A 16,035-nucleotide genomic window follows, 5' to 3' on the forward strand; every position below is an offset into this window, starting at 1 on the left:
GACCCGTCCCATCCTGGCACAAACTGTTCCAACTTCTGCAATCCGGTAGAAGGTCCCGCATCATGGAGCTCCCCCCCCCCCATTACACACACACACACACACGCCCTCTCACATCATCCATAACTGACTGAGATAGGACCCTCTTCTAGACACTAAACCCACTGGCACAATGTACATTTCAAATTCCTTTCATTTTAAATATGTTTATATTGTCTATTCTGTAAAATAGATTGTGAAATGTACAGAATTCACCTGCTTGCTGCATACATGCTACTACTGCACGTTTACCTAATGTATATATTATATATAATCCCCCCCTCTGCTTTTGCACAAGTCGAGGAGCGTGTCAGGTTACATTTCACTGTGTGTTTTACTTGTATAACTATGCATGGGACGAATAAAGAACCTTGAACCTTGATAAGTCAGGCACTACATGAAAGGAGGAGCTGGGGTGGAGATGAGCTGCAAAGTGTCTTGCAGATGTGCAGCCACTGTAGGAGCTGAGCATGACTTTATTTACTGTGTATGGATGCTCAGCCTCTTTGAGAAAGTGTCTTTTCTGCTTTATGTGTTAAAGCTGTAGTGGCTAGGAGCCAAACACAGGCGCACACAATGTGGCGAAGGTGTGCTTATGTTTCTCATCTCCAGAATTTAAACCGTTTTTGTTGCCACAAACCCTCTAGGGTCATTTCACAACACCACAACTCCAAATCAATTCAGTTTTATTTCTGTCTTGTCAATTCACAACAACAGTCATCCCAAAGTGCTTTAGATTGTAAGATAAAGATCCGGATTCAGATTAAAAAAATAACCAAAAAAAAAACAACTGACAACACACATTCAGAGTTAATACTTTATTTCTTTACAAAACTGGCATTGTAAACATCTAACTGATATGCAAAACATGTTCATAGACAAAAAGCATAAAACTTTCAGGCCCTGAGTGAACTCATTCAAGATGGATACATGTGCCAGGACAAGCCTGAGCTCAGAACTCACATAACACTAAACCTGATAAAATCCTTTCGTGTCCAGTCCCACTGGTTTCTGTGATCTTACAGACGAGGCTTGATCTGCAGTTTTTTCTCTGTGGAAGAAAAAAAAACACCCTGAAGATTAGGAGGAAAAAAAAAGAGTATTTGCAAAAATTAAATGACAAAGAGGTCCAGTTAGAAAATGACAAATTGTGTGTTTGCTCATGTGCAACTGACTCTGTTGAATCCTGCTCAAACATTGAGTGATGACATCTCAGTTGATGAGCAAATGAGGAAGAAGATAGAAACAGTACAACAGCGATGAATGAAGGTAGGTGGGAATGTGTGTGTGTGTGTGTGTGTGTAGCCTGGCAGTGATACATTGCATCTGAGCTAATTTATGCAAAGTGAAGAGGAACTTGTTTGGCTCAGTTCCACCTTTAATGAGGCTCTGGGCGGTGCAGTGTGTTAGTGAGAGACCAGTGTGTCATTAGTATTACTTAAGAGCACAAACCAACTGGACAGAGGGGGTGGACGGATGAGCCAGTGATGGTCTGTGTGTGTGTGTTTTCCTGGCACCCACAGGACAAAGCTCTAGTCTAAAATGTTCTTCATAGCGCAAAACAAAACAACACCTTTGATTTCTAGTTTCCAGGTGTTTCTGAGTCGCTTCAATCTACAATTCTACATGTTTCTTACAATGTGAGGGAACTCTGCAAGGAGAAACTTCCAGCTGATAACACTTCTTTCCATACTCACCGAAGTCCTTCGAAAATCATGTCTTGACAGCCATCTTAAAACATCTTACACCACCATTTTCATTCACCTAAACTAACTTTATTGTAACTAATCACCGAGAAATATAAACCGCTTGTATATGAAGGCAGTAATCAAAAAGTTTTCAAAAGTCCCTTTAAAAACAAAACCTTTACATAACTTATAATCTTCAGTTCAAAGTCAACTGCCTGAGAACTTTGTCGTTGTGACTTTACTTATTTTGAGATCTTAAAATTGCAGCCGTGCTGAAACCTGTCAGTGTCTACTGCAAGATTATTATTAAAAAATATTTGGACTGGGACTGTGTATTACTGGATACGGTGAGAGGTCAAGATGACCCAGGTCAGTCAAAGGTGCTGCTTGATTCCAAGTAAGATGAGGCTGGGGCCTTTCTGTGTGGCAACTGTACGTTATTTGAGGGGCTGTCACAGGGCAAGACGAAGGGTACACCTTGGACAGGTAATTCACACTCAAATCTGGGGTGAAATTAGAACTGCCAGGTAACCTAAGATGCATGTCCGTGGACTGTGGGAGAAAGAGTACACAGACATGTTAGTGTACTCTGACTTTGTTAGTCCAAGGTATACACCCTGCATCTTGCACTATGACAACCCCCTCCCCTCTGTAATCCTATATTATTTAAAAAAAATGGATGGATGGTTATGAGAAACAGACTCTCTCAGGTGAAAAACACCAGCTTTATGAATATGCAGCAGGAATAGGAACAAGCTGCTGTGAAAGTTACTGACATAAGTTGACATGTCATTAGAATCCCAAAAAGCAGGATTCTTCTCCTTTTATTGGCCCTTTAGTCAATGAAATGATGAACAGCTAATCAAAACTGGCAGCAAGAGCAGTCTGAGACGGCGTACCTGTGCCAAGGCTGAAAATGGTCTCCACATTATGCAGGAACTGGGTTGCTTGATTATATTTGATAAAAGGAGTATGCAGTACCTTTCTTAGGCTTTCTTGAATGACTTACTGATGGAAACATCATTTTGTCATCATACATTCAAAAAGTAAGAGTTAAAAAAAATCAAGACATACATTTCTAAACATACTGGACTAAGTAAAGTCTTCATGTGGCACACAGACTTTACATATTTTTTCCACAGTGTGCTTAGCTAACTTTTTAGCAGTTTTCTCGCACCGTGAAAGTGACAAAAAAGTTTTTCATGCCTTCAGTGAGAATAGCTGAGTTAGAATTGCAGTGAGTGATATTAAGATTATATACAGTAGAAAAATGGTGGTTTTCTACTGTTTAGTAGAAAACTGCCTTATTGATATTAAGAGTCGTGACTGGTTCTGTATGACTTGAACTACTCTTTAGCATAATGACTTTATCAAGGAGAAAATGTCATTTTTAAATGGATACTTAGAGCAAGGAGACTATCCAACTGTCCAATTCTAATTTCAGTCATTTTTGCCGTCACTCTTAATTATCCATTGCCTTTTACTTGTTTAAATCATCAGACAAAATTAGTGAAATCATAACACAAACTGTGTGAAAAGATAGATTTGTGGAATGTGTGGTCAAACAGGTTGAACACAGATGTTAGATGCAAACAAATGCTGCACTGGAAGTGACAACCAGTTGGTGAGTATGTGTATGTTTAGCAGGCAGGGGCAGGTGGATGGGTGAAGCCTGGTGAAAGCAAGGGAGGGGGATGGGATGGCCTCTGTCCTAATCCACTATCTTTCAAGTCTGTCAACAGAGAGCTCAGCTGTGCCATCCAGCCATAAACTGAAATATTATTACCTCTGTCCTCTGAGCATTATTACTCCTCCACTGAGCGTCACCAGACACACTCTAAAGCTCACCTCCTGATCATTATTATCTGTCTACAGCTCAGACAGACCACCACTCCCCAGTCCCACGAATTAAGCAATGATGTATTCATGACAAAAAAGAACCTCCTACAAAGCATCTGTGGACAATACACCTCTGTGTCAGCACTTTTACACCAAATGAATCGCAGTTAGTCCTCTTAAGGAATATTCTATGACAGCTTACCTTTTGCCATGACTGCTAATTTAAACATTCTACCACATTTGGAGATATGAAGTAACAATGACTCTCAGAATCTATGGTTGTAAAAAAATCTACCAGATTATCTACAAGTGGAAAAACGTTGATCCCCACAACATTGAATGAAACATTATTGTGTGCACATCACTGTAGCAGAACATGACTGGACAACTATTAATAAAAGACAATTCAGGACACCAGTGTGTAGAAGCTTTGAGTTCAGATAGTTCATAAAGATGGGATCAGAAGTATTTGGACGATGGCACATTTTGCAGTTTTGCCTCTGTACACCACCTTGCTTTTCAAACGATATGTGATTGAACTTTGTTTGCCTGCGGGACTCCAGAAGCAACTAATAGGTACTGGTAGGATAAGGGGGCCGCTGCTCTGGAAGTACCTTAAGCAAAAACTTCAATGGAACAAGGCTTTCGATTGACCTCAAAGTGATTCTGGCAAACTGTCAGACGAGTCAGGAGTGAAAAGCAGCACTTGGGATGCTGCTGACTTCAACTGAAGGTATATGAGATTCGCCCTCAATTCCCTAAGACTCTGGATGTTGTGAGGCTGTCTTGTATGACATGTCTCTGCAATGTTGCATACAAATCTAGGGAGGTGCCTCTAGATTAGCAGATTTGAATGATGGCTTCCCTGTTCAACAGGACAGTCCATCCTTTAGTTGAACCTCAGATTTAGGAGGAACAATAAGGGGTTTTTGGACATTGGACAAGCTCTTTATCCTTTTGAGGAGACTTTGCACAGTCTACATATATCTTACTGACTTGGACATCGCAGTATCCGGTGGAGGCACTTCGGCAGTATGGTGTATCTGGCTTGCTATAAAGCACCATTTGGCCCCTGTACAGCCGCAGTGAGGCGGACTCCTTGCCAGTGGGTTTTGGACTCCATTAAGGCTGCCCCTTTTCATTGAATCTGTTCAGAATTTTTAACTGGCAGAATATCTAGGAATAGCAGGGCTCTAGAGTGCGACCAATTTGATCGCAAATTCAACCAAATTTTTCAGTGGTGCGACTAACAAAAATTCTAGGTTGCACCGGTGCAACCAACAGCTGTTCGAGTCTCCGTGTGGTCAACAACATACACACATTATGCCTCTATCGTGGTCTAAACCAATCAGAGATAGTCAGCGGCGGGACCTCTCTGATTGGCCGTGGTCCAGATATTTCTGTAGTCCTTTGTGTGTACGTTCAAAAGTGCAGGTGGATAGAGGGAGGTGAGTAGCTTGAATAAAGCGATATCAATTCATTAAATCCTGAATCGACTTTTATTAATGTATTTTGCCAGAAACGCTCACAAAACTATTTCAACAACCACCAAACAGCAAATGAGAACAGGTAAGCAGATTCTGCACAAAGACGTAAACACAGAGCGCGGACCCGACGCATCAGAATCAGCTTTCTCTTTCTCGGTTTTCTCACCCGATGGCACGTACGTGTACACACCCTTGGGGCTGGAAGCCGACAGCTCACTGATTCTGATGTGTCGGCGTGTCCGCGCTTTGCGTTTACATCTTTTTTGCGCTAGATTCTGAGCTGCAGGTTTTGTCTCTCTCCAACCAAAATTCACTGAACCAGCAGCAAAAGAAGATCCGAACTGTGCTTCACATTTGATAAATGTCGTCATTAATTCCCTCTGACTTCTGCTGTTTTGCTTCCACCATGAAGCAAAACAGCATTATTCATTCGCTTATTACACACCAGTCTACCGTTGTTTACAGCGCTGTCGGCCGCCGTCTATATATATATTTTTAGAACTCAAATAACCTCGTGCAAGAGAGCCTAATTTCTGCTGTTCAATACTGAAGAAATGTATACTTTTTAAAATTATGTAAAATTGCAGAATATTTTTAAGGTTATCTGCTATAAAAAGCCAGGCCAGGAAAATCTGATTCATGTTTTTCTGTTTTATCCTCAGTTACTTTGACACAAAGGCATCTGCTGTGATGCTCACACCTCTGATGAAGTCTCACAGTGTCAGTACTGATAGATGATCAGAAATATAATACTTATGACTGTCTGAGGCAAAATTGAATCGAATCACCAAACAGGTCGTAACAGGAGGCTGATGTGATGATTAAGTTTAACATTGCCTACAATATTGTCAAAGAATGCCAAAACACTTTAAGCACAAGCACTTTTTCAGTAACTTATCTTTCTTGTAGAACTGTGCTCCAAATAAAGAACTTTGTGTTGGCAAGATTGTTAGTTAATCCTTTACAAATCAATATTGTCTGTATGGACAGCAGTTTCCCCCCTTAAAAAGTGCACATGTAAAACTGCGGTGTTAAGTGATGCGGGTTAAAAATTTGGGTGCGCCTAACTTTTGTACTGGTGCGCCAGTGCAAACGTGGCAAAAGGTTAGTCTAGAGCCCTGCATAGGCAGGTGGTAGACTTTATCTCTGATGGCCTTTGCTTTTTATAGTTGATATGGTTCTTTGTAACCCAAATAATTTTCTTAGGGATTAATAAAATATGCTGATTCTGATTAGCTTCATGAGGTGGTGACCTCCAGCTTGCACTGCAGCAGTTTAACGCTAAGTGAGGGGAAAGACAATAAGCACCTCCATAAATTCCAGATATTTAATCTGCTCAGTTTGCCACGAGATAATGACAGAATAGGACTCCATGAAACTGTTTGTCCATCAGTTATTCAGTTACAATTGAACCTCTGGAACTAGGGACTGCAATTCAACTGCATCTTAATTATTTGACGAAAAACAATCAAGGTGGTATACAGAGACAAAATTCCAAAAACTGCGTCCAACTGTCTAAAAAAAAAAAAAGACTTAAGTGCTTACTGAGACCTATGCACCTTTACTCATTAATTTATAGTGCAAAATCTTTGCTACTGTATAAAAAGCAAATAAGCAAAAATAATGCAGCAATGACTGCATTATTAGAGCCAGAAGGTTATTCTTGTCCCTTCTGGCTTCTCAATAATCATCAGTCAGACTGTATGTGTTTCTCTACTAAACCTCTTAATGTTTGAATTCAGGTGTTCATTGAATTGAGTCCCATTGCCACAGGTGTATAAAATCAAGCACCTAGCCACGCAGTCTGCCCTTACAAACATTTGTGAAAGAACAGGTTGTTCTGATACTGTAATAGGATGCCACCATTGCAACAAGTCAGGTCATGACATGTCTTCTCTCCAAGATATCTCACGATCAGCTGTAAGCAGTTTAATTGTGAAGTGTTAATGAACCACAGGAAGTCTAACACTACGTAAAGTTACAGAGCGGGGTTTCAGAGTGCTGAGTTGTAAAAGTCACTGACTCTCTGCTGATTTAATAACTACAAACGACAAAAACTGAACTGAGGGATTCGTGACATCTGTTTCTTTGGCTGAGCAGCTCCTGTAGTTGTAATATGAAGGTGACCTGGTATTTTTTGTCCATACAGTGCACTATGTTAACTTATGTGACCATTGCTCTCTGGGTTTTGTTGTTGATGCTTATACCTTTGACTTGCACTGCATCAGTAGGAAGCGTGTCTGGTGCATCTGCCTCCTCTGGAGAGCTGGAGAGGGAGATAAATGAGGGCAGCACCAACGAACCTGTGGAGGGCATCCCCAGTGATGCTTGAGAATCCTGTGGCATCACAACAGACAGATGGGGTCTGACAGAAGGGGGGGAAAAAGCCAACAAAACAAAACATAACATAATTAGTCACATGACCAAAGTTTTACAAGTCATGATAAAGATCGATTTAAATTTTAGACCTCTTCAGAGGATCCTTGGTGCGTGCTTTCTTAGCTGGAGGGGTCACACTGTTGCTGGCGCGGCGTTTGACTCGTTGGCGGTGCTGCAACTTACAGCGTGAGCCATGTGGGCAGGAGCCCGTCTTAGAGAAGTCTGGACACACTAGAGTGTGTTTCTTCTTACACTGGTGATAATAAAACACACACACAATCAGGTTTGTAGTTTCACTGCAGACATGAAGAAAGTGACAACTTGTGTCATCACAAATATGGTCAATATGAGTGGATTAATGTCTAACATCTATAAAACATGTGACCTAGTGTACCTTTATTTGTTTAAGTCTGTCTGTCCACATAAGAGACATGTTAAATATTCATATTACGCTGACTACTGTCATGCTTGTCACTACAGTCATCAATCTTGAGATTGTACTGCATAATGCAACCACTTATTTAAGGGGGTGTTTTTGTTTTGAGTTTGTCTGGGATGGGCCACACGTTCTAACTCCTCAGGTTCAAGTCTCTTAGAGAAACACTCTACACCCAAAACATCTCAAATCCAGGAACCACACACACCACGCAGTCCTCCCAGAGATCTGCTCCTATGTTACTGGTGCCAGAAACCACAGGACCCCTCAAAGATTTCAGGGGTCAATGCCCAACAAGTCAGTTTGCAGCATGCGAGGGACTTGCACAATTTCAGGCAGGTGGCATAAATAAAGGGGCAGACTGGTATAGTTTAAGTATCAAAGACTTTCACTTATTGGAGGATGGTAATGAATTTCTGACCATAGTTTATTTTTCTTCCTGATGTGATACAAAATTTTACTAATCTAGAACATTATGAAACTCGGTTTTGGCAGCTTGGAATATTAAACAACACTGTTCTGTATGTGTAGTGGTATTGAAGTTACTATCAGCACCAGTATAAAAACACAGTAAGAGATGACACTTTATTTGAGATGTAATTAAAGACTGCTTCATGAAGACCTGCACAGCATTTTAGTCATTTTAATGGCTCAATCTTAAGATCTGAAAGGAAACTGTAAAAGACAGAAATCCATTTCTGAGTAGTCAGCTGATTTCACATATACTGAACAGGCCTATGACAGGATTTTAAGTGGTAAAAGTGAGGCCCACCTCCTGATTAGGTGCTTTATATGACCCTCCTTTGTAAGTTACCTCTTTTAAAGAGACTATGTCTGTGCCACCCGTCTCTTTTTACATGCAAGCTGAGAAAGTGGGTCATTCTGGGGAGTAGTGTGCAAGAGAGAGCGATGCATGTTTGCAAGTGAGTGTGTATGACAGTGTAATACGGGTGTAAATTGGTAGCTTCATTCTCCACGAGATCCGATCCCTCCCACCTGTCAGAAAAGCTAATTATATTCACTCTGGGGTACAGGCTGCAGGGAGCGCGCGCATGTGTGTTTGTGCGCATCTGTGGAGGGATGACGAGTGCAGGACTGGGAAGCACACCAGAAATAGCGTGTACCAAGGGTTGGTGTGTCTGTGTGTGTGTAGGGGTGAGGGATCTCAGGATCGATTTTCCAAGAACACTGTGGACTCTTGGTCAACTCTCTCTGGAGCCCAGTGGCCCTGACTTGCTGCCATCAGAGCTCCTCTCACCATCCTCACACTGATGTTCCTGCACCCCTTGGTGCCAGGACGGCCCAGGATCAGCTTGCTGTCAAATGTTTCCCTGGATCATCTTATAGGGCTGCGGTTTTGTCACACTTCTCTAAACTAATCAGGTCCTCTACTAGGGCCCATAATGACGATTCCCATTTGGTGCATGACGCCACCATGAAACCTAACAGGTCTCCTGTTATGATGTACCACAAGGCATCATTTTAATAGATTCAGCTCATTTTTACTGGTACTGAAACAATTCTGCAATCATAAAGAGATTCAAGTTATACTACTATAAAATACAAATCACTAGATTTTCAGACTTTGACAGATTTTGTTTTGCATTTTCACTTGACGTACATTACCAAAATGGACAGAAACACTGGCAAGTCTTCACAAGCCTTGCAAAACCACAAACTTCTCTTACACTTCCACAGCTTTGTTTGTAGCGATGCTGTGCATTAAGCTGAGCATGCACCGAGCAGGTAAACTGCCTGACTAATCACAGACTTGCTTTAATGCTCTCCAAATTTAACAAGTCTCTGCTTTATAAAAACTTAAAGCAGATGGTAGCTGCAAAAAGCACATTGTTATGCACTTTTTTAAGCATACTATTTGTGTTTTTAAAAGACTTTATTAGTCCCAAAACAAATATAATTGTCACTATTTGGCAAACAGTTGGTTTATAAGAGACAAAAGTTACCTAACACAAATAAAGGTCATGTTTTCAGTTCAACATTGATATTGGATGACTCTTGTGATATCAAATTTGAGCAAATATTTTTCAGAAAGTTTGGTAGCGGATAAAGTGCTCAGTGCTGTTCTAACACTATTTAAAATGTAAATAAAAACAAAATGAAATGATTTGCATTTACAGAAAGAACAAATCTAATGTCTAATGTCAAAACTATAAATTGTATTTAAAAAAAAAAAAAAAAAAAATCAATGCGCTCCATTTGTTTTAGATGCCAAAAAGAGGTTTGAAAAAAAAGTTGAAACATGGACATATTTACTACTGCGCTGCATCTCCTCTTTTAAAGACTACAGTGTCTCAACATTTCAGAGCTTGCTTCATGATGTTTTTAATTTGGCAAGTTACTAAATGTTTTCAAGGGGTGACAGTTCAAAGCTTTGAACTGTCACCCACTAATCTGAATTACATTTGATATTTTCCTTTTAATAATTACACAGGGTGGCACAGCGGCTAGCACTGTTGCCTTACAATCAAAGGGTCCTGGGCAGGACAAGGGTCTCCCTGTGCCAGCGTGGATTCTCTCCAAGTACTCCGGTTTCCTCCAATAGTCTGAAGACATGCATGTTAGGTTGAATGGTGATTCTAAATTGGCTCTAGGTGTGAGTGTGAATGCTTGTCTGTCTCAATACTCTAGGCCTGCCACAGACTAGTGACCTCTCAAGGATGTACCCTGCTTCTTGCCCTGTAACAGCTGGGATGGCTCCAGCACCACTGCGACTGCAGTGAATAAGAGGGAGAAAATAGACGGATGGACAGAAAATAATTATACAATAACCAGTTGTGCAAAGGGATAACTGGTTTTCTTTAGTTTTCCCTTTGCTCGCATGTTTTTTTAAAAAATGTGTTGCTGGTCTCATATTTGAAATATATTATTTTTTCAAAAATAATTCAATTTTTTATCAAATTGATGTATTGTTTTTTTCATCAGTTAGAATGAAAAACAGGACTTTAATGATTTTTGGATTATAGCATTGTGTTGTGTTTTACATTTTACATTGCCTTCTAACTTTCTTTCATATTGCTTATATAAAACAATTTGGAAGAAAGCTAGGATCAGTCCTGACAACTGACAGACAGCTATGCAGAGACGGGAAACTCTGCACACTCTGCACATCTAAATACACAATGTATGTAATAAAAGGATCATGTCTCTGTCACATACATCAACTTCTCCCAGCATGTGCTCGCAACCCTATTATCAAAGTTCTTAAAACTGCCACGTATCTATCAATTAAGAAAGAGGACAGAGTCCTCAGGACTAGGCTGTGTTAAAACTGAAGAGTTAAAACAGGGAGGTAGTTGTATTGAAACAAAGTGTCAGAGAAATGGACTGTAAAAGCTCACTCGTCTTTCCTGAAGCTCCATACATCCTCATTTTCATAAAAAGACAGAAAGAGAGAGAAAGAAAGAGAGAGAGAGAGTAAGAGACGAAATGGGAGAAAAGAGCTAAAGTGGACAGAACATCTTTATCCCACACCAAGTTAACAATTTTCCACTTGATTTAAGGAATGCTGGGATGTCTCTGGGGCCTATTAGAGAGCTCTCTGCTGGGCCAAAACCAGGAAGAGTCAGCACATTTACCAAGAGACTGAAAGAAGGCGCAAAAGAAGCAAGAAAGAGAAGAAGGGAGGGAGGGTGGGAGATGGAAAAGACAGTAAAATGAAAAAAGAGGATATCATATGCATTTACAACTTGGGCATTAAGCCAACAATCGTTGAGAGCAACTTACAGTGAATGGAAGAGAACAATAATTGAGCACAGGTTGACATATTACTAAGATTACAAACTGAAAAAGGGAGAAAAAGGAGGAATTTACCATGTCGCTACACTTCAGGCTGTGATCAGATCGACATTACTATCCTCCTAATTTATTTCAATAATGCAGTGCGAGTGCCGATGCAGAATTCTTAGGTTTACGAACGAGCAAAGCGCTCCTGTTGCATCGAATTTTAGCAAAAAAAAGGGAACCTGGCTTCACTTGTTGGGCACAATTCTAAGATCTTTTTGCCTGTGATTAGTTTATCGTTTATGTACAGCAAACATTCTTGATGCTCACTAATTTACAAAATGATCATTTAGATAGGAGGAAATAAAAGCTGCTCCGACATCTTTAGGAATATCTGGTCACTTGGTGTCAGGATTTGGCAAGGATGTGAAATTCAAGCGAGTCCTCCAAGACCAGAACTTATCTCCGTATAAAATATATAAACAGCACAACTGCATCAAGACAAACCTTTGAGTTTTTACTAACGAAAAACAAAAATCAGGATATCACAGTACAAGAAAAAATGGGTTGTTAAAGTTTGGAGCGTGGCCCAACTTCAAAGACCAACACAACATCGCCACTAGAAGCCCAAGACAGACAACGCACAGTGAGAGAGGCTGTGCTCTCTAAAGCAGCTGCATAGGGCCCAAATACACACACTAAACCAACTTTCTCTCAGGCCGTGCATCAAGGAGCTCAAACCGAAGTGTTGACCCTGGATATACCTCTACACAGCAAAATCTCCAGTGTTAAATTAACACTAGAGAGTGTCTATATGGGTCCACTCCTCTGAGTGTTAAATACAACACTGTTGAGTGTTAAATTAACACTGTTGACAGTGTTATATGTTTAAAAGTAACCTAGTCAGTTTTGAAGATTAACAATGGCTAACCCTGAGCAGTGCTGATTTTCTAACACTGGAATATTTCTAACATTTTGAGTTATTGAGTTATTAAGATGGACTCAGTCAGGTTCTGTGTAGCAGATTAGTAACAAACCATATGAAGTCTTGCAGCAAACTACAAAAGAAAACTGAACCTCGAGCAGTTTTTGAGCAAAGTCTGTTTTCCAGTAGCCAAATAATGTTAGAGATTAGTATTTTCACTGGGCTCTGTCCTGGCCCATACCCAGGTGTGCTGACACACAGCAAACTTCAAGATGTTTTATCATTGAACAGAGGAACTCTGTATCAACAATCTCACCCTGAATGATGAATTCAGAGAGGACAGACAGAACATGATCCTGACTGGTAACCAAAGTCAAATCAGTTATGTTCGTTCATCTTTATGGGCTTGTTCCCTTAACTTTTTCATCATTTTCTACATTTTATATCTACCTTTTCTCTGTTTTCCTCTTTATTTCCTATATTTATTTTTATTTTCACTTGAACAGACAAGGAAAGACTGAAGGTGAGAGCAAACCAATAGCGTATATACAGTTTTTCCCCCGCTGGTGGGAAGAAGGTGCATATAAAAAGGCTCAATTCGCTTTCGTTATCATGAGGCCAAACAGCAGCTCAGACAGCTCTCTGCTGCACACTGGCTCAGATGCTGTTTCAACCACCTGAAGCAGAGAAGAGCCTATGAAAGCCAACTATTTAGCCAATCTTCCAAAAACTATGGATGACTGGCCACGGCCAACAATCACAGGTGACTGTGAGTTTCATGTGTTAAGAAACCTGGAAGAAGATAGACCTCATGAAGGAGCTACAGCCAACTAAAAATTAAATTCGGGGAGTAAGATGCAGTGGAGAAATTTAGGAAAGCAGAGAAAGAGCTGCAAAGGGGGTGCACATGAGACAACACTGGGATGATACAGGATGGTAGTGGGTCTACGAGGAGAAGGATGAGGAAGGGGGAGGAGGATGGAGGATGGAGGACAGGAGCAGACTTAACCCCTGAGATGCTGAAGTGTCTGCCTGCCTGGCCCATAGTGCCATCCTCAGCAGTTTTCCCATCTATAATTACTGCCTGCTATCCATCATAGAGCCGCCAGAGCATCGCAGCGCACCGCTCTATAAACACACACACACGCACTCAGGCACAAACACACACAGGGGAAAATCACAGACCTAAGCACTTCAGCTAATAGAATAAATATTAATATCCCTTTTGTTTTCTATATCCTCATTTCCCCATGCAATATTTAAATGAGGTCTGACAGTGTGAAAAAGCATCTGTTTCACACTCAAAAATAAGCACAACGAAGAGAAGGGAGCCAGAGATGGATGCAAAAACACAAGGGTGGGGTGGGAGGTGGTGGGGTGGGGGCAGGAGTGGAGGGTGTGTTTGAGGTTGACACGTGGGCAGCAAGTGCGTGTGGTGACTTAAGGATCGTGAGTTCAGTGGAAGTGGTTTTCTTACCCATCAGACCCTCAATGTGTCACTCAGACACTACAGTTATGCCATTATGGACCACCACCCCCTGCAGCTGTTCCTGCCTGTGTGTCAGTGTGTACATGTGCGTTTCTGTGTGTGTGTTCGGGGGTGGGGGTGGAACCACTTGTTTACCTAAGCCTTAAGTTCAGGGAAACTTTATACATGTTATATAATCCGTATGCTCAAATTGAGGAGCACAGCTTAAAGAAAGAACTCTGAAATCAGATCACAGCGTCAGTGCAGGACTGAAACCAAATTTAGAGCCAAACTCACAGGTTTAACCGTGATCCACGTTAAACCTGTGAGTTTCAACTGATCATTGCACGTGTCTCTAATCTCACCTGCACTGGTAACCGGCCAAAAGGTGTCCCTACAACATCCAGCTCAACCAATGAAGAGAGAGAAAGTACAAAAGTGACAGGAAATAATCCCCAAGCACCGGACATTCATGGATGTTGTTTTCCTAGCTAAATCTGGTCAGGCAGTCATGGCTTTAAAACAGACGTCACCTTCACATCTAAATTTGAGAAGTTAACTCAGCATGAATCCATGCTTACCCACTGAGCAAATTCTATCAGTGTAGTCTGAATGCAAAAAGCAGAATGATGGCAGTAACGCCAAATCCAGACTCAATTCTGATTACTTAATTCAAAAATTAGCTTAAACAGAAAAGAGAAACAGCCAAGTTCACCATGAAGAGAGTGACACATTAACAAAAAACATCAGAGATCCCAAAAGCATACATGGTGGCTGGAGTGAGGAGTTTTTAAACACTCATTTTCACTCCGAAAGAAGCTTTTTGTCTATTTTGACTTCTGTCATTTCGACTGCAGGGACGAATGAACAGCACAAGTGCAAATTATGTTGTTTTACACATTTGTGATGCTGCTCCATGTGCAGTGTGCAGCAGAGACCTACACCATGTGGACATGGGTTTAAAAAGCTCTGTGTAAAATCTATAGATTACCAACACACCATCATGATAGAACCTGCTGCGATCATAAACAAACTGTGGCATAGAGTCTGTAAAATCTAATGCCCTTTAACAAATTAAAAATGTTTTTGTGCATTTGTTTGAGTTTTTACCTTCTCTCCCTCAGGACAGTAACCTTTTACAAAGTCTTGGCACACTTCAGCTTTGCGGGACACGTAGACATGACTGTAGGGACAGTCACTGTTGTTACAGATGCCCTTCAGGAAGTAGGAACACACCGGCATCTGGGAAGAGACAGACATGTGCGTGTATACCATGTGAACCTGACAAATGTTCACAGTGCTTAGTACATACAAGCAGAAAGTAAAGTGTGGAGGATGGTTTATGAATTAGAGAACCCAATGACAATACATAATTTCACAGCAGTGTTTTATGTAAAACCATCATCACAGAGCGGAAGATTGCAGGGGTGATGAGGTGACATGAGATTATACAACTTTATAAACAGACATGCAGTTCTAAAAACCACCACTAGACGTGTCCCGTGTGCCAAGTGATCTGTCACACCGAGCAGCTAAATGACCTTAATTGCAGTTGACAGCAGCGGAGCAAGAGTGAATGTGTGTCTTGACAGCATGTGTGCAGAGAGATCGACTGATTTGGGTGCAGGGGTGAGCCTGGTGGTGACCGGTCTAAATATACCTCTGAGGGGGATTCAGTGAAGAAAGATGAGAGAGGAGGCGGATTGTGAGAGGGACTCCACCTCGTTGAGATAGGATCAGTTCTACCTAATTAACTGCTACAGAAATATTTATCCAGGCTGAAGCTCGTCCAGCTCTCATGATTTGTTTATGTGAACTGGATGTGTGCGCAGACTGAGCCAAGGGTGGAGAGCAAGTGGTGAGCGAGATGGTTGTTGGGGGCCATGCCAGGTGGAGTTGGTTCAGGGGTATTTGGTTTCGAAGTATTTGTGGTAATGGGGAGACTGGACGGTGGGGTGCAGGAATTGGGATTCTACACTAGTGCCTGGATCAAGTTCGGAGGGGTGCTAGCTGCATAAGCCTGCACCCCCTTTCTG

The 16,035-nt window shown here is 41.2% G+C and overlaps 1 protein-coding gene across 1 annotated transcript in view; it reads right to left on the minus strand.

The window, feature by feature from the left end:
- Nucleotides 1-658: 658 nt before the first annotated feature.
- The window catches only part of zc3h3 (zinc finger CCCH-type containing 3), an 85,616-nt gene continuing 70,239 nt past the window's right edge, over nucleotides 659-16,035 (minus strand). Inside the window, exons 9-12 of the mRNA XM_085251224.1 lie at nucleotides 15,110-15,241; nucleotides 7,519-7,682; nucleotides 7,258-7,415; nucleotides 659-1,087 (exon numbers count right to left, since the gene is read on the minus strand). Coding sequence (XP_085107350.1) covers nucleotides 1,056-1,087; nucleotides 7,258-7,415; nucleotides 7,519-7,682; nucleotides 15,110-15,241 — 486 coding nt within the window. The 3' untranslated portion in view covers nucleotides 659-1,055. The remainder of the gene's footprint in view (nucleotides 1,088-7,257; nucleotides 7,416-7,518; nucleotides 7,683-15,109; nucleotides 15,242-16,035) is intronic.

The sequence above is a fragment of the Mchenga conophoros genome, linkage group LG17, assembly GCF_057382185.1.
Source record: "Mchenga conophoros isolate Kocher_MC1m ecotype Shallow Benthic linkage group LG17, M_conophoros_male_GT1.1, whole genome shotgun sequence".
NCBI lineage: Eukaryota > Metazoa > Chordata > Actinopteri > Cichliformes > Cichlidae > Mchenga > Mchenga conophoros.